At 43.1% G+C, this 21549-nt stretch overlaps 1 protein-coding gene across 2 annotated transcripts in view; it reads left to right on the top strand.

Annotated features, from left to right (window-relative positions):
- Nucleotides 1-532: 532 nt before the first annotated feature.
- LOC138265741 (gamma-aminobutyric acid receptor subunit beta-4) overlaps nt 533-21549 on the top strand; it is a 603058-nt gene continuing 582041 nt past the window's right edge. For both annotated transcript variants that reach the window (XM_069213752.1, XM_069213744.1), the window contains exons 1-2: nt 533-1358; nt 2507-2595. In XM_069213752.1, coding sequence (XP_069069853.1) covers nt 1264-1358; nt 2507-2595 — 184 coding nt within the window. In that variant the 5' untranslated portion in view covers nt 533-1263. The remainder of the gene's footprint in view (nt 1359-2506; nt 2596-21549) is intronic.

The raw sequence follows: 21549 nt of genomic DNA, 5'->3' as shown, positions 1-21549 counted from the left end.
TTCAAATTGTGTCAGCTCAGAAGAGATTCATCCCTTAGTGTAGAGCTGTGCGACTCTAAACACTCACTAACCCTACCTGAGCAGACGAGCTCTCACGCGAAAGAAAGTCCAGAAACAATCAGGGAGTGAGATCCCTCACACCATCAGACAGGACCCGTATCAAAAGAAACGGTATCACATTGGTGACAAAGCAGAGGAAGTGACATCACTTAGACGAAAACTATTCCAGCCCAAGCTAACAAGAAAGAAATAACACAGCTAAAATGGTAAAAGAGCAAAAGAATCCTTACTTATACATTTAGCAAAAATGGCCTACCAGAATATCTATAGATGTCAGAGGAGGAAATGAAACGAAAATATTGCAGAATTTTGAAAAGAGTAAAGCTTCTCAATGATGGCAATGTATTTCGTACGAAGACCAACCTTCCAGGAATCAAGTTAGAACAAATTAAGGTTTCCCCACCAGAAAGGGTTAATGCTGTCAGATATGACATCAGAATAATAATTCAATCTGAGAAACTGTATTTAAATGTATATTTAGATGGACATTTTAAATCCTAAAGCACCCGTGTCTGTCCACATCCCTTCCAGTTGAGGCTTTGCAACGAGCGGTGCCAAATGTACAGGAGCTGCAGCAACAGCAATACGGGAGATGCAATTCTGCATTTTGTAGGAAATCTTCGTCTACTGGTTTCTTTCTGCCGTCATCTCTCTCTCAGGAATAATTGTAACCAAGCCACCGGCGAGCCAGAGGGAGTCAGCGAAAAGGGAAAGAACGAGTACCTTCGGTGAAATCAAAGGGGGACAGGCAAAAAGGGGGTGAAAATCTACGATTAAATTGCATTGCTAGATCTCTCACCCTCCTCCCCTCCCCTTCTCTTCCACCTCCTCCTCCCCCTCCTCCTCCGAAGGTGGATAGCAGGAGCCATGCAACATCTGCAGAACCGGATGGCGAAATAGCAGGAAAAAAAACCGAAGAGTAGTGAATAGGAAAAGACCATCGGCAACATTTCGTCCACCTTTTTCGTTCCGTTTTTATCGGGGGGGATTTCGTTTGATCCGTCTTGAGGGATTCTTCGTCGGCAGAAGATGTCTCTGGCGGAGAGGATGCTGAAAGAAAGAGGCGAATTCTTTGACTGGCACTGATAGGAATTTTCACATTTTTTCTTTTTTTTTACTTTTATAAAATCTGAGAGGAGGTGTTTTGGGAGGGGGATTCCAGAAAATCTACCCTTCCCTCCCCCCTCCATATTTTTTTTCTCAATGGTGTTTGTGGAAATGTTGAGAATTCGGGCAGGCAGCTTTAGTGGAATTGTATCTGCTTTAGCAGCGTTTTGCTTCATCTGTACTGCCCAAAGGTAAGTGTTTTGTTTAAGCCCTTCGGTCCCGCTTGGTGTGTTTTTAGTGCATGCATTTGTTGTGCCATGTTTTTATTCACTATGGGTGTGTGTGAACTGAGGGGGGTTGGGGCGCATAGGGAGTCGTGATATTTCGATATACTATGTGAAACTGACACAGAAAGGGGTGATAATGGGCTCTATAAATCTTGGGTTCTATGGAAGGTAGAGCTCCGGGGAACACCTGCATCAAAAAGTGCCCTGCAGAGCTGTCACCAGGCAGATTATGTGCAAACAGTGCATGCACCCGGTCTGTTGCATGCCTGCTATGAAGGATGGTTGTTGCGTGGCACTGGCATGCCAGCACAGGAGAGCCCCCCTCAGCCCTGGGCAGCCAGGCATTGTTGGCAGGGCTGCTGCCGCTTTGCAGGTTTTGGGTCGTGGGGGCTGCTGCTTGAATGCAGCCTGAGTGCGTGCTGCTTAATCAGACGTCGTGCGTCTCCCCCTCCAGTTCTGAATATAGAGCTATTATGTTAAACAGAAAAGGGGGCTCGTTGAATTTAACGCGCATATGTTTGTGTATATATATATATATATATATTTATATATATATATACACACACACACACACACACACACACACACGACACTTGCATGTGTGCCCTAGGTAGACCTATAAATGCGGATGCCAGTCACCCCAGCCCTCTCCACAGAACGATATAAGGGTGCTGGATTGGTCGAGTTGGGGTACCCCTGGCTGGCCCTGTTCCTCGCGGGTGTAATGATAGTTGGGATCGGCAGCACCCCTCCTACTCCGAGTGATGGGCTCGGCAGAGGGCTTCCCCTTGCCTCAAAGCGCTATGGACGAAGAAGGGCAGAAGCACTTAGAAATCCGAATACCCACAGGGCAGAGAGGGACATGGAGCGAGGCGCACCCCTGGCCCTTCTAGTCAGCGCCCAGGTCGCAGCTGTGTGCCCGGCCCCCGAGTAAGGGATGGGGGGAGCTCTCGTGTGAGGTGCGCGAGCTCGACGGCAGAGATGGCGTGCTCAGCCCGCGCGCCGTGAAACTCGCTTTGGCCGCACTGTGCTCGTCTCCTGTCTGCTCTCCATGGTCCTGTCCTCGAAAATATGATTAGAATAATCGTTTCTATTGTTTTTATACATTTTAGCCCGTCGTCTGGGAATATCTCTGTGGTGAAAAAGACAGTGGACAAATTGCTGAAGGGGTATGACATTCGACTCAGACCAGATTTTGGAGGTAAAGTATGACTCCTTTCTCTTACATTGAGGTTCCGTTGAAATGCACTTGATAGGTCGCGAGATGTCCAATAGCACCATAGTAGTCAGACCACGCACCTGGCATCCATTGTCAATTTGAAAAACATCCATTTTCTTTATTCTCAATCTCCCTCCATTCCCTCTCCGTCACATCTCTTTATACATCTCCTCTGTCTTTCCTTCACCTCTCTCAGTCTCTTTCTCTCCTCTTTTTCTTATCTTGCTTTACATATACACGTATACTTTACATATATATGTATGCATTTATTTATATTAATCCGTGTGTGTGTGTGTGTACACACATACACGCGTTCTCTTCTGTCTCTCTGGCACACTCCTCCTCGATCAGTATGTATCTTTCTCTCTGTCTTTACCTCCGTTTCCTCCTTCCCTTTCTCCTCCAACTTTACCTGCACTCTCACAAACCATACTCTGTATTCCTTTACCAAATCTATCTATCTATCTATCTATCTATCTATCTATCTATCTATCTATCTATCTATCTATCGATCTATCTATCTATCTATCTATGAATTCATCTCTGTAGCTTCGTATCTCTGTTCGATTTTTCTCCTTAAATAAGATTATGTGTCAGCATGTATTTATTTTAAAATGTTGCCTTTAGAGCAACGGTAACTTTGATTTACAGTAAATAGAGGTTCTAAAAAGTTGACTTACGATGGCTTCACGCATCATCGATGGAGTTGAGTTCAACAAACTTGACACCAAATGGACAACCCACAATAAACTGCACTCGAGTGGCTCACGCTTACAATATATACCCAGGGAACTTCTGGTGTAATTTCTTCGTAAAATATCTCAATAATAAGAGCATACATTTAAACCTAGCCCCATTGTTCAAAGCCAGAGGCCTGTACCATTGAGCACGCTGCCTCGTATGCAGGTTAGATTACATCTGCAGAAATAACATTTTGAGCTCCGTCTGAACTTTTTGGAACCATTTGCTCAATATAAAATGTAGCCTGGTACAAAGAAAAATAATTTGAATGATAGCAACATTAAGGACGAATACTTTCTGAAGTATTGAAACAAAAAAGTGAAATAATGAAAAGGAAGTTACCTACAATTCTATCTTTCTCCATTTACCTATTTCTTTATACCTCCTTGCCCCTTCCCCTGCTCCTTTTCAGTCTCATCCTCCCTTTCTGCCTCTTTCTCCCTCTCTCTCTTTCTGTCTCTGTTCCACTCTCTGTATCTTTATGCCCTAATCAACCTTTACTGATGTTAGTTGAATTACACCTGTCACATTTTCACTGACTTCTGAATTGACCATTAAGTAAATGTGTGGAATTAGTAAAGGGTTGATTCAAAATATGATTGGATTCAAATGAACACCAACATACTGAGTAGTGGTAACAAAAGACAACCATTTACAAAAGTAAAATGTAATTTATTTATGTATGTATGACTGAAGTCTAAAATCAGTGTTTCATATTGTGTATATGTATATATATGTCCACGTGAGCCCACAATTAACCAATCACACGTGAAAAACTCTTCCGCGGAGAAACCAATGTGTAGGAGTATAATCTCTGGAACAGTGGAACCGAGGAAAAATGTTTGACAAACAAGAGTGTGAAAGTTATCGGAAATACAAAATAAGAGTCTCTACTAATTGCTCACACTAGTATTAAAATTCAGATATGGTTTCTTCGCCTGTTCTCACAATCCCTTGTCTCTTTCTCTCTCCACCTCTGGCTGCCACCTCAAAGCCCTTCACCACTTCGCAGCCTCTACCTCACCCAGGCTCGTGCCAATATTTCGGTCAATATCCCTTTCTGCACCACTTCAATAAAATGCCATTGCCTGAGCCAACAACGGGCACTACAGCACCGGTAACAACGCATTTATTTCAGGGCTATAAAACAACTTCAACTCAGCAGGAGATTCGCACAGACACAACACTCCTGAACTTGATAACAAGGCTATAGTGACTCCTGTCTATCAACTTCCATGAGCTGAGGGCCCTTCTTTGTTTTTGTATTATCTGGTTGTTTGCAACCCCCTATGAGTAGTTGAGAGCAGTTCCTGAACAGGGACGAAGGATGTGCAGCTACAAAAAGAACAGTATTTTAATAATTCGGTTTAAAAAAAAAATAATACTCCTTATTTTACCTAAATATGTTAGTGAATTTATTTGGTTTTCTAATGACATTCTGTTTAAATATCTATACACTTTTTTCTATGAACAGGGATCCTCCAAGGCACACATTTGAAATCCCGCCAAACCTACCTACATATGAGTCTGCCTGTACTATCCTGAATGCACTCACAGATTTAAGTTTACCACTGTGGACCCAAGCCTGCCTGGGCTTATCTCCATGGATCATATTGACCGGGTATGCTCAGACAGGTCAAAGCCATTTCTACAAACTTCCATAGACTCAGGTTCACTTTAGTCAATGTCAGTTTAGTTACACAGACCCAGCCATGGATACATTGACTAGGCTCTTTTTATGCAGACCAGGGTCAGTGTCTATGTTATCCTATATTCAGCTATTTGGATGTATTTTTCTTGTACCCAGATCTCTTTCTGTCTGTCTAGATCTTTGTACATCTACACAGATGTGCGCATATCTAAGCATACTTGCATAAAGCTGTGTCTGGATATGCAGATGTGAGTCCACCAATGTAGTCCCAAACTGGTTTTGCAGTACATTATACTTAGATGTGGACCTAGATGGGTCTTCTTGGTCCCTAACCTTCCACTATGCACCAATATGTTTATATGGATCAGAGTCCAAATCTACAAAGATCCAATGTGTTTTATTATTCAGATAAAACCATTACAACAAAAATGGATGCCCTCATTTGATACAATCTTTAACATTCATCCAATAAGTATAGAAAACCATAGAGTGCTTTGTAGTAGCTCTGCAAGTGAGTTTAGTCCAATATTGATCATGTAAATTAGCTTTGGTCGTAGGATCCTGATCTCAGGTGAGGTTTTACATTTCGGATGAACTTGGTTCACTGACCTGCCTGAAGTGGTAATGAGAAGTGGACAACATTGAATGCAGACCTACATTTCAAAGAAGTTCTACTATAGGAGGTAGCCCATCACCAACATTGTTAATTAATTGCTGTCTTATGGTGGAAAATGTATTTCGATAGTCAGTTACCTTTTCTTTGTAGGGGCTAGCAGATTATCTAATCTTAACTCTTTACTGGCAATGAATTGATGGTGTGCTCGTTAATTTTCCAATGTGATTTGTAACAAATTCACAAATAGCAAGATGCTAATGAAGAAACCTTCCATATTCTTGAAACAGAGGTAGACCGCTTCTTTACCAGATCATACTCACAGTTTCCTAAAAATTGATAGCAAAAACAATCTATATTGTATGGCAAATGCTTGACAATAACATATTACGTGAGATAGGCTTTCTTTGTGGTAATCACAGACCCTGCAGGCTGGGAAGACTCTTTTTTGTTTCCATGATTAATTTAATTCTCCAAGATCAAAAGATCTAAAGCATAATGTTAACTATTTGTTCCTTGGTGCCCAAGCTATTTAATCTGCAGGATATGTGTCAAATTGATTTTGTGCTGAGTTCTGTTTGAACAGGCAATAATGAGTGTGGTTGGCAAATTTGTGAAGGTCATTATCCAGAGACTGTATACATGTTTCCCCAAAAGGCATTTAACCTTAGATAACAAAAGTGTTTGTTCTTATGGTTTTGATATTTTTAAATCTTTGAAAATGTATTGTGTAAGGGGGTCATGCCTCAGTAGGATGCGTTTTCAAATTCTTGACAAATAAAGTCCATCATGGCTTTTTTTCATCTGCTCTCTTCATCCTAAACTAGCACTATAGCAATGTACCATCTGCTCTTAATTGTTGGTCAATTAGCCGCCACATTCTAGATAAATACATTTCCAGTACACAGTTGGGTGGACAAGTAAGCAGCCACTACATTTCTTGTGCTTGTTTTAAAGAGTGAGGGGTCTACAATGTGGCCTTTATTTGAAGAGGTTTGGTGTCATGGGAAAGTACAGGAGTGGTGCTCCAATTTTGTTTTTGCATAAGGTAGCTACAATTCCACATGAAGTGAAGCGAAGCAGAGCAACAGATACAGTTTTGTGTTGTGAATATTTATAATCTTTGTGTATGCTTTTTTGTTTTTTTTGTGTGGTTTGTGATGGTGTAGTGTGAGCCCTGGATCAATGCTTCCAATGTGTCACAGAAAACTCAAGCTAATCTTGCACATGGCCAAGCAGAGGCTTTATGGTGCTCCTTCCAAGAAGCTTGGTCCTCTAGCTTCAGATGTGGTTGACATGTTGGGAGAGTTGAATTATATGAGAGTATAACCCTCCTCTCAAGGTAAGACTCATTCTGTAAGGATCAGACATCTCTTTACCATCTTTCTGAGTTTCAGGTGATCCTGAATGGTCTTTATCTTTACCAGCAGTGTGTTCCAAAGTCTTGTAAACAGAGAAAGAAGTATGACCAAAATATATTTTCTTGAAGGGTGGATTGAGGGTTAGTCTTGAATAAAGGATTTTATTTTAATTGTATAGCCAATATTCTAATTAGATGAAGCACAATTTTATCCCCCGGATGGCCTTGAGGAAGGTGCTGATAGCCCTGAAACAGTTACATTTGGCTATTTGATCCGAAGTTGAACTTGCTGTGCTGATGTGATGTGGTCTTTCACTTGTAGGAGTTATCTAGGAGTCATGCTCAAAATGGAGGCTAGTCCATGTAGTAGGTATAGTGATTCTGTAATGTATAGATTATTTGCATATCATAAGTGTAATAGCACCAAACCAATGGTGGCCTAGAACCCCTGAGCAGTTTTAAGATGAGGGATAATGTTGCACAGTGTTCTTATGGTAAAAAGACACTCCTGGTAACTTGATGTACTTAACAAGCTATAGACAGATAAAAGTTCATTATCCATTTCCGAATCCTTGTTTACACCAATGTAGTTGGAGGTGGACCAAGTTGCGGGGGCCAGATGATGGTATGGTAATACTTTGCCTACTTATGCAGCAAGGACCTCTGTTCTTGATCAAGTGAGTTTTTGTTAGTCAAGTAGCATCCATTGGTTTGAGGCACTTTTCTAGGCTACAGAAGTCCAATTCTGTGGCATTATATACTGTCAGGAAGATATAGGTATTAAACACACATAGTTATAGCATATTTGATTGATAGATCTGATAAGGTCAGTTAACGGGCTGATATCTGCATTCAAGAAGAGTTGAAAAATTAAGAAACCTTAGCTGAACACTACTGTTGGTATAGAAATTAGATGAAGGAAACAGATGGAGTGAGACAATGTTGGATCTGCGTGAGGAAAGAGGTCTTCCAATCAAGGAATGTGACTTGAGTACAGAGATCTCTTGGCCCCTTTAGTGATGTACTGGTCAAATATGGATGAGAAGTCCAAATGATATAGGGCCTGATTTAGATCTTGATGAACAAGATACTCCATCACTATGGTGACGGATATCTCATCCACGGATATCTAAATCCTAAAGGATATAATGAGATTTAGATTTTGGTGGATGGGATATCTGTTACAGTTGTGAGAGAGTAACTCATCCCCCAATATCTAAATCAGGCCCATAATATGCAACTGTAGTTCAATTGACTGTGGTCCTCAGATTATCCCAGATGGAAATGAAAGCGAATTCCTTAATTGTGGAAGGTAAGAAACCTGTTTAGTAATGCAAGGTCATGATGTTTTCTTCAAAGAAATTTGGCCCCTGGGTCAAAGTGGCAATTTGAATGAGTTTGGTAAGAAATGGGCCTTTGGAGTTTGGTCAATAGACAATCTTATCTTTTGGATCAAGGTTTGACTTCTCCTTCATCACGTTTATGAATGATGTATTGAGCTCTTAAGCAAAACTGTCTGAGGCTAAGTAGCAGTTGATGAAGGTCTCTTGCCAGTAAGACAACAGCAGTTTTATTCAGGATATTTTTGAATACCTAAGGCAGAATGGGGTACATGGGAGAGTCAAAAGGGCCACTGGCCTTGAGAAGTTTCTTGTTTTGATAAGTGAGAGTTGCTTGAAGGAGGCCAGGATAATTTTTGACTGAAATAGAACATCTTGGCTCATGCAACCTGATGATGGCGTCTGCTGGATGAATGATTTTGAAGAGCATATCCTAGGGTATTGGATTTCAAGCCACAGTATAATAATGTTACAAAGGGCTTGAATGTCAGGGAATCTGGCCATGATACATTTTTGTAAACAAAATTGAAAGAGGATCATGTGAAGCGTGAATCAGTATTTTGCTCTGAAGATATAAGAGGAGTGCTGTAATGTTTCTGTGTTTTTATGAATGGTTTATACATCCTTGACATTGTAGGTAACAGAGTATGGAACATTGACATTTACATATATCCAGCAGCATTCAAGGGCTGTATTCTGTGTCTCTCATGCCTGTCTGTACATGTGGATAAAACTAGGGGTCTTTGGTCAATGCTAGTATGTTGGTAGGGCTAGAGAGATAGTAGTTTAGAAGAATCTTCCAAGATTGTGTTGTAGTTAAATATTGACCTCTGTTTTAGAGATTAAAACTTTTTCTGTCATCTCCAGCCTTTGCCAATAGGCAAAAGCGTTACGCCTAGCTCATAGCCCTGTACACGTATTCCTAATGCCAGATGAAAGCCAGAGATCTATATATTAATGTATGAATGCCAGAGATCTATTTCTTCTGAAAGAATTCTCTGTGTACCTTTGGAGAAAAGAGTAAATTTTTCTTTCAAGAAGCTTGAAAATAGAAGTAGCTTCTTTAGCCAAAAAATATATGTTGAAGCTAAGGCTATAAAGGATCAAAACATGGAAGGCTATGTCCCTGGTTCCAAGACTTTGCTTTATATTTTATATAATTATTGGATTGATGGTTTATGAAATACCAGCTAAAAAAATCAAAATAGGGTTTTTAAAAGCATATTTTAAAATAACTTAATTATTTCTAATCAGCTCATTAAGATCATTTACCAGTACTTGTTAGAATATTTCTGCAAAGGGCACTAGAGCATAGTAAGCTCGAAGCATTTTTCAAAGTAAGAGTTGTTAGGTTCAGCAGATTTCATTCACTACCTACTCTCCAAATTTATTACAACCACTCAGTATGAAATAGCATTCATTGGGAATCAACAGTACGTTTCCCATAGCTCATCTTGCCCGTGTTATCTTCAACAATTTCGTTTGGAGCAAAAGTTGGTAGGGATTTGTTGGAAATTGGGTCTTTGGTTGGCAGCCAGGTTACCCCCTATCCAAGCAAGGACCCTCTCTCTAGTCAGGGTAAGTTACACACAATTCAAATTATCCTGTGCCCACTCTCTGGTAGCTTGGCATTGAGCAGTCAGGCTTAACTTAGAAGGCAATGTGTAAAGTATTTGTGCAATACATCATGTAATAACACCACAAAAATACACCACACAGTGTTTAGAAAAATATAGAATATTTATCTGTTTAAATGTAGGTCAAAAACAATCAAGATACAATAAGTACACGTTGAAATATCACTTACAAAATGATGTAAAGAGTCTTTAGATCTTAAAAAACAACAAATGTCTCTTGCAAGCACAAAGTACCTCGTTTGCGTTCAAATTCTCCACAATGGACTGTAGAGGAGGAGATGCGTGGAAAATGGGGAGGTGTGCGCCCATTTTTCTGGTACACACAGGCGATGCGTTGTTGTTTTCACGCAGGGAAGGCTTTGCATCGATTTACGGTGTGCTGAACTGGATCCTCTTCGGGTTGTGGGGTTTTAAGATGCCCCAGGGACGATGCGTTGAAATCCCGGGCATGCAGGACGAAGTCACAGGAGCTGCGTCAATCGGGTGGGCGATGCATGGTCTGTGTAAAGCAGACTATGAGTCAGTCAACATGCTTCTGCCTTCACTCAATCTGAGCAAAGGTCAAGGAAATCCATCAGGCCAGGACCTTATTATACTGTCACCCTAACCATTAAGAAAATATAGCACCTTAATTTTTTTCTGGTGTACATCTAGTAATGTAGACCACCTGAACAGAGAATAGAATACATATTGTACAGAGGTGTCACACATCTCCTCATCAGATCCATATTTCAGCGTATCACATCACCCTCACAATATACTGATTCAGTATTATATATTTTCTCTAGGCAAACAGTCAGTGTTTTTTATGTGAATATAGTGCCAAAGACTGAAGAGACATATTAGTGTGCAAAAGCATTGGGTCAATCCTTACCACCAGTATGATTAATAACGGCCACCTAGTGTAACCATACAGCTCACAGCACAATCTGTAGGGAATTTTTGATTACCATTGTCGGTAGGGTTCAGCCAGCAGTATTTTTGATGAAGCGAGCCAATCCAACTCAAATTTCTGTTTCAGCAGCAAGGTCACCAATTTTTCTCTCTTTAACATTTTCTTGTATTCTCTAATTTAGCAGTAAAAGTGACTAAGTAGAATTTCTTGGAGAACATGTAAGTATCTTAGTTCTCCTTTGTCAAATGGCGAGGCCTGTTCCTAGCTTGTTGCTGATATTTTAATAATGCCTTCTTTTTGGAAATAGCCCAATCTTGCCTATTTCTGTATCCTGCTTCGGCCTATGAAAAAGCTTTCTCTAATGGCCACAACGTTCTCATTGACATAACTGTTCCCTCCTTGAGACTCAAGAGTACCTATAGTGAGTCCCTCTGGGTTGCTCTCTCTGAGGGATTCTTGGAATGACTCCTATTCATTCTCTAGGTGAAAACGTAGGTCTCAGGTGCTAATTTGTCTGTGAATGGGAGTAGTTAGCTACAATCACTAAGAGAAAAACTTAATTTGGCAAAGTTTGGGATGTGAAAAAATCATCTAAACTGGCTAATGTATCATGCTTCCATAACACAATTATTAATGTTTAGCAGTGTTTAGTAAACCTAGGTAAGAAATAATGTTTTTCAGTTCTTTTAAATGAAGTGTAGCTTGTGAACCAATTATGGGCCTGATTCTAACTTTGGAGGACGGTGTTAAACCGTCCCAAAAGTGGCGGATATACCACCTACCGTATTACGAGTCCATTATATCCTATGGAACTCGTAATACGGTAGGTGGTATATCCGCCACTTTTGGGACGGTTTAACACCGTCCTCCAAAGTTAGAATCAGGCCCTATATATTGAGCTGATCAGACTAAAGGTGTTGGAGCACTACTCTCATTTTGATTACATCTTTCACTGCATTAACATTGATGAGGCATCCCTGAGGTTGGACATTCCTAGAGGCACTTTTACCAATAAGTCATGCAGCGCAGTGCTGCAAATCACCTTTCTGTGCTGTGTGCAAAGAAATGGGGAAGGAGTGTGCCATATCTAACATTATATGGCACAGTCCTGCCTTTTTCCAGCACTTGTGTACAATGTACTAACTGGCGCCAATGTGACACTCCTGCACCATGGCGCAAGGGTGCCTGAGTGGTGAGCAGGATTGTTTTTGTCCAAGAAAGGGAACCTTCTTGCACAAAACAATAACCTGAGGGGTTTTCCTATTTCTATGTGTGCTGCAGAATGCAGCACTCACAGAAATAGTTAAAAACGAAGAGAAATAAACATACTTCTCCTCATTAAGCCTCACCTGGCAACACGTAGCAGTTTTTGTGCATTCCCAGGTCTGCCACTTATGGTAAATCTAGGAATGGATAAAAATCCATGGGTGTTGTGGGGGGAACACCCACACACCACCCATGGAATGTCCCCAGGGTCAGAGTAACACAAAACAGCAATTTGTGGTGTGTTACATTGCTCTGGATATGTCAAGTCACTCAGAACCACACAAATTGGCCTTGCTTGGATTGATAAATTGCATTTTGAGGGTTACATCACTTTTGCACAGTGTTGCATGATGCAAAAGTGACACAGCCCTTTAATAAATGTTTACCTTAGTTTCTCCATTCTGTGCAATTGGCCATTATTCCTGACATACATGTGTTTATTGGGTGCATCCTTGCACCTGACATCGCTATATAGGCCTTGCTACATTAAGCAGTGTCAATGGGAGAGACCAAAGATTTATATCAAATCTCAGCCAACAAATAGTTTCAACAATCTGCTTGAAGGGCTCTATCCCTGTAGTAGTGGGCTGAAATTTACAAAAAATTACCACATATAAAAATTACAAAATATAGGCTGATGTTGTGGCCCTGTGGGATATGCCTCTCTCCATGCACAGCAACATCTTACATTTCCCATTTGTTTTTGCACCTTAGCATTATTTGTGTCTTCTAGCTTTGTCGCCTTTGTCTGTAGAAGCTGTGGGCCACTTACTTGGTATTCTGCAGTGGATTTCTGCTCTTTCACCCTCCTTAATCTTCCAACACGGTACTTCATATCCCCTCTCACACAATATGTGAATCTCCAAAGTTCTCTACTGTCATTCTTAACGCTGTTTTTCTCCTATGTGATATCTTTCATGGATTCACAGTTTGCTGAACGCTTATTCGTCATTGATCCTGCCTAACAGAAGAGATTCTTCATTGCTTAATAGTTGTGTATGCTCAACTTCCATTTGGCAAGAATATGATGTTGGTGTTGGTCTGTTTGAGATGATGACAGTTACTGAAAGGCACTTACCTCTGCTGTGGTATTCCAAACACTGCATATCCAAAGACTATAAATTAGGACATTCTCATATGATTAAAATTTGGTAAATGTCATATTTTTGCCCATGATTTTGAAGTCAACTAGACGCAGATGAGCTTCATGGGGGCACTATTTTTTTTTGACTATCAATTCTACCAATGTGAGTCAGAATTAACCTGCCTCACTTCTTGGCAAGGTAATGATACAGAGTTGTTGGAGAACAAACTGAACAACGTCATTAATTTTATGATGTACCTTTATATTTATGCTACTCTGGTCACACAGGGACCTTTTCCCCATTGTTTACCGTGGATAGTATTCACCTGTTTTATGGGGGCAGTATAACCCAGTGCCAAAGAGAGAAGTTTTAACTGAAATAAAGTGTGATAATCATGAGTTGTGTTGTTGAGTACTGTTCCAAACAAATCTATCCAATATTGCGATTCTGAATAGGTGGAATTGCATTAGCTTTCAAAGGGTCACCATGTCCCATAGCAATCAATCAATCAATTAATCATGAATTTGTAAAGCGCACTACTCACCCGTGAGGGTCTCAAGGCGCTGGGGGGAGGGAAGGAGGGCGGTGCTGTTACTGCTCGAACAACCAGGTCTTGAGAAGTTTCCTGAAGGTAAGGAGGTCTTTGGTCTGGTGCAGGTGGGTGGGAAGAGTGTTCCACATTTTGGCGGCAAGGTGCGAGAATGATCTACCAGTGGTTGTAGTTCTACGGACGCGTGAGATGGTTGCAAGGGTGAGATCGGCAGAGCGGAGATGTCAGGTAGGGGTGTAGAAGAGCCATCTGTTGAGGTATTCTGGTCCAGTGTTGTGCAGTGCTTTGTGAGCATGGGTGAGGAGTTTGAATGTGATTCTCTTGTTGATTGGGAGCCAGTGCTGGTTTCTCAGGTGGTCTGTGATGTGGCAGTGGCAGGGGATGTCCAGGATGAGGCATGCTGAGGCGTTCTGGATGCGTTGCAGCCTCTTCTGGAGTTTGGCCGTGGTTCCTGCGTAGAGGCATTGCTGTAGTCCAGTGCGCTGCTTAGGAGGGCTTGGGTGAAGGTTCTTCTGGTTTCGGTGTGTATCCATTTGTAGATCTTTCGGAGCATGTGGAGGGTGTTGAAGCAGGAGGAGGAGATGGCGTTGACTTGCTGGGTCATGGATAATAAGGAGTCCAAGATAAATCCTAGGTTGCGTGCGTGGTCAGTGGGAGTAGGAGCGGCTCCCAAAGTGGCAGGCCACCAGGAGTCATCCCATGGGGAGGGGGTGGGGCCGAAGATGAGGACTTCAGTCTTGTGGGAATTGAATTTGAGGCAGCTGATCTTCATCCATTCGGCAATGGTCTTCATTCCTTTGTGGCGGTTGGTCTTGGCGGAGTCCTTGGTGAGGGAGAGGTTCAGCTGGGTGTCATCAGCATATGAGATGATGTTGAGGTTGTGGGATCGGGCGATGTTAGCGAGCTGACCATATAGATGTTGAAGAGGGTCGGGCTGAGGGCCAAACCCTGGAGGACGCTGCAAATGATTTCGGTGGCCTCTGAGCGGAATGGGGGGAGGCAGACTCTCTGGGTTCTGCCAGTGAGATAGGAGGTGACCCAGTCCAGGGCTCTGTTGCGGATTCCTGCATTGCTGAGGTGTGAGCGTAGGGTGTGGTGGCAGACGGTGTGAACACGGCTGAGAGGTCCAAGAGGATGAGGGCCGCAGTTTTGCCGTTGTCCATTATGGTTCTGATGTAGTCTGTAGCGGCAATGAGGGCAGTTTCGGTACTGTGGTTGCTGTGGAATCTAGATTGGGAAGGGTCCAGCATGCAGTTCTCCTCTAGGAAGCGGGTTAGTTGTCTGTTGACAGCCTTGTCGATGACTTTTGCCAGGAAGGGGAGCAGGGACATAGGTCGGAAGTTCTTGAGGTCCTTTGGGTCCGCCTTGCGTTTTTTGAGGAGGGTGTTGATCTTGGTGTGTTTCCAGCTCTCTGTAAAGGTGGCGGACTCGAAGGAGCTGTTGATGATCTTCCGTAGATGGGGTGCAATGATGGAGCTTGCTTTGTTGAGGATGTTGTGAGGGCAGGGGTTACACGGAGAGCCAGAGTGGATGGTGTTCATGATTTTGATGGTATCGTTGTTGTTGATGGGGGTCCAGGAGAGCAGGAGGTTGGTCAGAGGTGAATCTGTGGTGTTGGTGGTTGCCAGGGAGGTCTGGGTGCTGAAGCTCTTGTGGATGTCAGCAATCTTGCGGTGGAAGTAGGAGGCTAGGGAGTCACAGAGGTCTTGGGATGGTGGGATGGCATTGGCGTTGGAGCTGAGATTGGAGAGTTCCTTCACAACGTTGAAGAGCTCCTTGTGGCTGTGTGCACTGTTGTTGAGTCGGTCTTTGAAAGCAGTTCTCTTGGCGGCTCAGATGAATTGGTGGTGTCTGCAGATGGCGTTTTTGAAGGCTGTGTGGTTGTACAGAGTCTGATCTTGGCGCCACTTTCTTTTGAGTCTTTGACAGGTTTGCTTGGAATCGCGGAGTTCGGTGGTAAACCAGAAGGCCTTTCTGTCAGTGCGTCTGTTGGAGGGATTCTTGATTAGGGTGAGAATATTGTCACTGGTGTTGACCCATTGCCAGAAGTTGCAGGCAGCTGCTTCAGTATCCGTGGTGTTGATGGGTGGGTTCCGGGAGAGGTTTGAGATGAGTTGGTCTTTGGTGACCTTGTTCCAACTGCGGTGGAGTATCCGTTGTCGGTGGTGGTGTATTGTGGGTTTCTCGAAGGAGAAGTGGATGTAGCGGTGGTCTGTCCAGTGGAGTTCGGTGGTGTGGCTGAAGCAGATGTGATTGCTGGTGGAGAAAATAGGGTCGAGTGTGTGTCCTGCGGAATGGGTTGGTGTCGTGACGAGCTGTTTGAGGCCGAGGTTGGAGAGGTTGTCGAGCAGGGTGGCGGTCTTGGTGTTGTTGGTGTTCTTGAGGTGGAAGTTTAAGTCCCCGAGGAGTCTGTAGTCAGTGGATGCGAGAGTGCTGATGATGTCGGTGATGGAGTCTCTGAACTGCTGTTGGGTGCCGGGGGGCCTGTAGATGAGGGTCCCTCAGAGGGTGGTATTTGGGTCAGTGTGGATCTTGAAGTGCAGGTGTTCGGTGGTGTTGAGGGTGTCTTTGGTGCTGGTCGTGATCCTGAGGGTGTTCTTGTGGACGATGGCGATGCCCCCTTCTGGTTTGTTGGAGCGGTCCCTTTGGGTGATCTTGTAGCCATCTGGGATGGCTATGGCGAAGTCAGGTGCTGAGGAGAGGTTCATCCAGGTCTCGGTCATGAAGGAGACGTCTGTGGAGGCTGAGTCGAGTAGATTCCATAGCTCTACTGCGTGCTTGTGAACGGAGAGCGTGTTGAGGAGGATACATCTGAGATGGTTGCGTCCTGCCTTGGTGGGTGGGTCGCTGGCGTGGAGGCTAGCGAAGGTGCAGTTCCGGCAGGAGAAGGGTCTGCGGGTGGTCTGAAGGGAGGTTTGAAGGAAGGCGGGAGAGCAGCCGGTGTTGAGGGCATGGAGGGTGGTGGTGTTGTAATGAAGACATGGGTGGTGGCAGTGGGGGGGACGGGAGCCTGGGGTTCTGGAGTTAGACGTGGTCCAGGCACGGATGGGCGCAGATGGGCTTACCTTTGGTGTGCTAGCAGCGCGGCTGCACAGCGAGCGCCATGAAGTTGGGAGGTGGGGGGAGGAGAGGACAGCTAGGAGGCAGGAGCAGGGGCAAAAAAGGCACGAAAAAGGGGGGGCGCAAAAGGGGATGGGGCTGCAGGAGCAGCAGCAGCGGTGGAGAGAGAGATGGGGGAGAGCGAAAGTGAGAGAGAGAGTGGAGTGAGAGAAAAACCAGGAAGACAGTAGGGAAGCAAAAGGAGCACAAAGGGACAGAAGAGCAGAGAGCAAAGCAGAGAAAGGAGGAGAAAAAGAGTAGAGAGGCAGAAGGTAACCTCGTAGAAAAGCAGAGCTCTCCCACTGACCAGCAAGGAATTTCCCATCTTCTCTGCTGTGCCACAACTGTTGAATGGGAGGAGGAGTGCAAGCCTCAATTCCAGTCTTGATACAGCTTCCTTTTCTACCTTTGCTGACCACCTAAGACTTTCTATTTCAGTCATGTCACAGCTGTTTGACAGGAAGAGAGGCTTCTATTTGCATGCTCCCACACAAACTGTTGGTTGGTAGGTGGTGGGGCATGGCATTCAACATTGCTGGGGAGTCCAGGATCTACTTTTATTAGCCTGCCATGGACTATGTATAACTATGGAGGCAAGTCCATTTTAGACACATCTGTTTTGATGATGTGAAGTGTGAATAAAGCTTCTGTAATCCATGTGGTACGTAAGGTTGTTCAGCCTTCCCTCTTTTCCCCTTCCCTTTCCACAGGCACACAACAAAAGACTTCTAGGGGATAATACCAGTAGACATGGGGACCCTGTAAAACAGGAGTTAAAGGAAACCAAGCTGGCGAGGACCTGATTGATTAGGCAGCAACATGGACCAGTCTCCTGGTGTACCTTCAGTTTTTGATGTTCTAAAAAGGTGTCTATGGAGGATTAGCTAACCTCTACACTGGAACATCTTAATCCTAGTGGGACAACAAACAGAAGGGCATATTTACAAGACCCTTACACCTCCTTGCGCCACAGTTTCGTAATTGTTTTATGCTAATGTGGCATCAAGGAGACGATTTCCCTGTGCCATGTTTACAAAGTGGCACAATGCATGCATTACACTACTTTGTAAATCCTTGTGCCACATTAGGCCTGCGTCAAACACAATGTATGCAAAGGGGGCATTCCCCCTCAGGGAGGCACGAAAAAATGACACAGTGAAATCCACAACATTTCACTACGCCATTTTTTCCGTCATTTTTAACGCCTGCTCGGAGCAGGCATTAAAATGACACACCCATATTAACCTATGGGCCTCCCTGTGTTTTATTACATTAGCATAAAAAAATGTTGACGCTAGTGCAGCAAAGTGCCACAAAAACGCCGAAAATGGTGACGCTATTGTCCTAACGACCGCCATGGTGTGCTGTATTGTAAATACAGAGAAACCATGATGTCGTCAGGTGGGGCAGGGGCGACACATGAAAAGTGACACATCGGGACCGATGCGCCGCTTTCTTGTAAATATGCCCCAGAGTTTGTTATCGTGGGTGGCTACACAGAGATGAGATGAATAATTCTCTCCTAAATTTCAGTGTCCTATCTTTACCACCAACAGGTACTTTCCAAATCATGATTATTCATAGCCTGACATTTCCCATTGCCTCACTGAGCTATAATCAATAATAAAGTCCCTGAAATCATTTGGCTTGATTTGAAATATTTGTGCTTGATCATCTTATATCACCACAATCGGCAAGATATACAAATGAACATAGTTTTAGTGGAAAGCAAATTTCGTAAATAGTTAGCATGTTCGTGTCTCGTGGATATGAAATGTGGCGTTCAGGTTTTTAAGCTGCAGCAATTTCATTGCGATTAATGTTTTTTTATGGCTCAGGACAGCAATGATGATGTCAGTTTGTGAAGATGTATTTACTGTATCCATACATAAATGCCAAAGCTAAATATCAGAATGCAAGCGTCATATTTGATGATGAATTTCGGGAGCATAAAAATGACTTGCATTTCAGCAAATTTGCCACTTACAAATGTGCAAACTGCAGATTTGCCCTAGGGAATTTCATATTCTGATCTGCAAGTATCTGTGCTAATGTGAAAGTGGCCAGTTTGTACTGTTGCTACAAATTAAGAGCCATATTTATGGCAAAGTGGCGCAGTGAAGCCCAGCAAGTCACCTTGCTGCCCTGTACTGCATCATTGGGAAAGGGCAGAATGCACCATATTTAAGGCATACAGTGCATTCCTGTCCTTTCCCCATGTGCTGACTCACAATGGGCTGCCTAGCTCCAACACAGGCACCCCTGCACCATGGTGCAAGGGTGTCTCGATTGTGTGCAGGATTGTTTTTGGGCACGAAGGAACACCTTCCTTCATGAAAAGAATCCTTAGATGTATATTTTGCTATCTTTGTGTGCTTTAGAATGCAGTACACATAGAAAGAGGAAGTAATATGGAGAAATAAAAATATGCCTCTCCTGGGTAGGAGTATTTTTTTGCCTCAGTCCCAGGATTACCAGGTTTGGTAAATCTGGGAATGCATCAAAACCATGGTAGTTGCGAGGGAACACCCATGCAACACCTAAACTTGTGCAGAGTAATGCAATGAAGCCACTTGCACTGCGTTGCAATACTCCAGATTTTTAAAGCCATTCAAAGCCACTCATAGTGGGTTTGAATGGCTTCAAAAATGTGACATAGTGGTTTGCGTAAGGCATGTGCTACGTTGCATGGTGCAAGCATGATGTAAAGCTCTCATAAATATGCCCCTAACTTTGTGTATGGATATGGTGTGCCAAATAACGGCAGAGGCATTATTTACTGGGGGAATTGCAAGGATTGTTTGTGCCCCATCCAGAACTAATTGTGAGTAGATTCTCTCTCTCTCCCCATCTCTCCATTCTCTTTCTCTCGACCTATCTCTTTCCCTGCTCTCTCGCTCTTGTTTCTATGAAACAAAATCAATGCGGAGCAGGCACCCAAGCTACATCACAGGGAGCGACTGTGATGTAAATTCCCAACCACATGCCATAGTTCCTTTGTTTTGTTCTACTGACCTTTTCCTAGCAGACAAATGTTTTTTCTTAATGTATAGCTATTTGCAAAGCACACCGTTCACCATTTCTATGGTTTCTGTGTGCTTAACTACCACACAAAGAAAGAAGACATATATGTCTATATTGAGTATGTTATTGAGCATATTATCAATTACAAATATTGAGAATTATGGGGATAAAACTATTGGGAATGCCTATGAAAATAATATGCTCTTATGGAGACACAATCAGATTTTGTATGGTTCTTCATAACGTTTAAAATAATAATTTCCCAACTGTTTGAAGGGGAAAATTCCTCAATTGTGTCGTACTGCTGGAAAAGCTTGACTCCCAACTGCCCTTTGCACACTTTGGGAATGAGGAGCAGTCATTTCTTCCCGGGACTGAGGCTCATAACGTACTAAATAAGAGAAAAAAGGCCATCTGTCTAAAACTCATTGTTCACAGGACAGGTTGTTGTTATGTCATTCACTTGGCAAACGGAAGCTAGTGAAAAGTAGACAATGCCGATGAATCAACCTCTCTCTGCAGTTTAACTACAGTCTAAAAACTGCATTCTGCATTCTTGGCTGTTTCTGAATTGTCTTTTCAAAAAAGCACATACACTGACTATCACCTAATCTACCTTCTTGGTCTCTATCCTAGAAAAGGACTACCCGAGGAGGCATCAGGGCTCAATCCCAGTTCCTTGCACAGAACTCGAGGCACACTGTGTGAGCCTACGAGGAACAGTAAGAAACTTGGGCCCATATTTATACTTTTTTTGCGCCGCATTTGCGCAGCGTTTTGATGCAAAAACGGAGTAAACTTACAAAATACAATTGTATTTTGCAAGTTTGCGCCGCTTTCGCGTAAAAAAATGACGCAAAGGCGGTGCAAAAAAAGTATAAATATGGGCCTTGATTCCTCCCTGTTTCCCTATTTTGATTTATAGTAGGTCCCTGAACACTATACTGCTTTACTGGGACTGGCCAAAATGCTACTAAACTAGACCCTTTGAAATGGTGGACTCCAAGTGTGAGAACCTATGAAAGTCAGTGATGCTGAATTTTCCTGCTACCTTCAGGTTGGGCGAAGGGAAGTTGAAGAAGATAACTGGGTGGGTCTTGTTTTAAACCTCATGCTGTAAACACAATAGCCCTTCAACGAAACAAGGTGAAGTGCAGCAGGGTCTCCAGGAACAGAGTATCTGATAAGCAACTTATTCCCGATCCTCCAAATTAAAACTAGGTGCAGTGGGTGACCTGTTTCATGTATGGCTGAGCACCTTCAATGCAAAACAGTGCTACATTGCAGGCAGAGCACATATGACAGTCCTATGTTGGTTGTGGACCATCAATTCATGCTGCAATTAAGTTGCATAGAAGTGTTTTTCAACAAAAACTGGATTTTACCCATACATAATTGAAGCCTCTGAGACTTTTCTATACTTTCACCAGTCTTATCAGAATATGTGTGTCATTTAGGCGTGACTAAAGTTCCAGATTTGCTTTTCTAATAATATTCATAAGTGGCTTGAAATAAACAGTATGGAAGTCAACACATGTTTGACCCTTGTAACCCTCACATGTGAATTTTCTGAGCTTCCCTCGTCGATGGTTGTTATCTTAGGGAAAATAAAGAACGCATCAGATTTACATCTAAATTGGTGTCTTCCATGTAATGCTGGACCATAATAGCATGG

The sequence above is a fragment of the Pleurodeles waltl genome, chromosome 2_1, assembly GCF_031143425.1.
Source record: "Pleurodeles waltl isolate 20211129_DDA chromosome 2_1, aPleWal1.hap1.20221129, whole genome shotgun sequence".
Taxonomy (NCBI): domain Eukaryota; kingdom Metazoa; phylum Chordata; class Amphibia; order Caudata; family Salamandridae; genus Pleurodeles; species Pleurodeles waltl.
The sequence above is the reverse complement of the archived record's forward strand: the minus strand, read 5'-3'. Positions and strand labels throughout refer to the sequence as shown.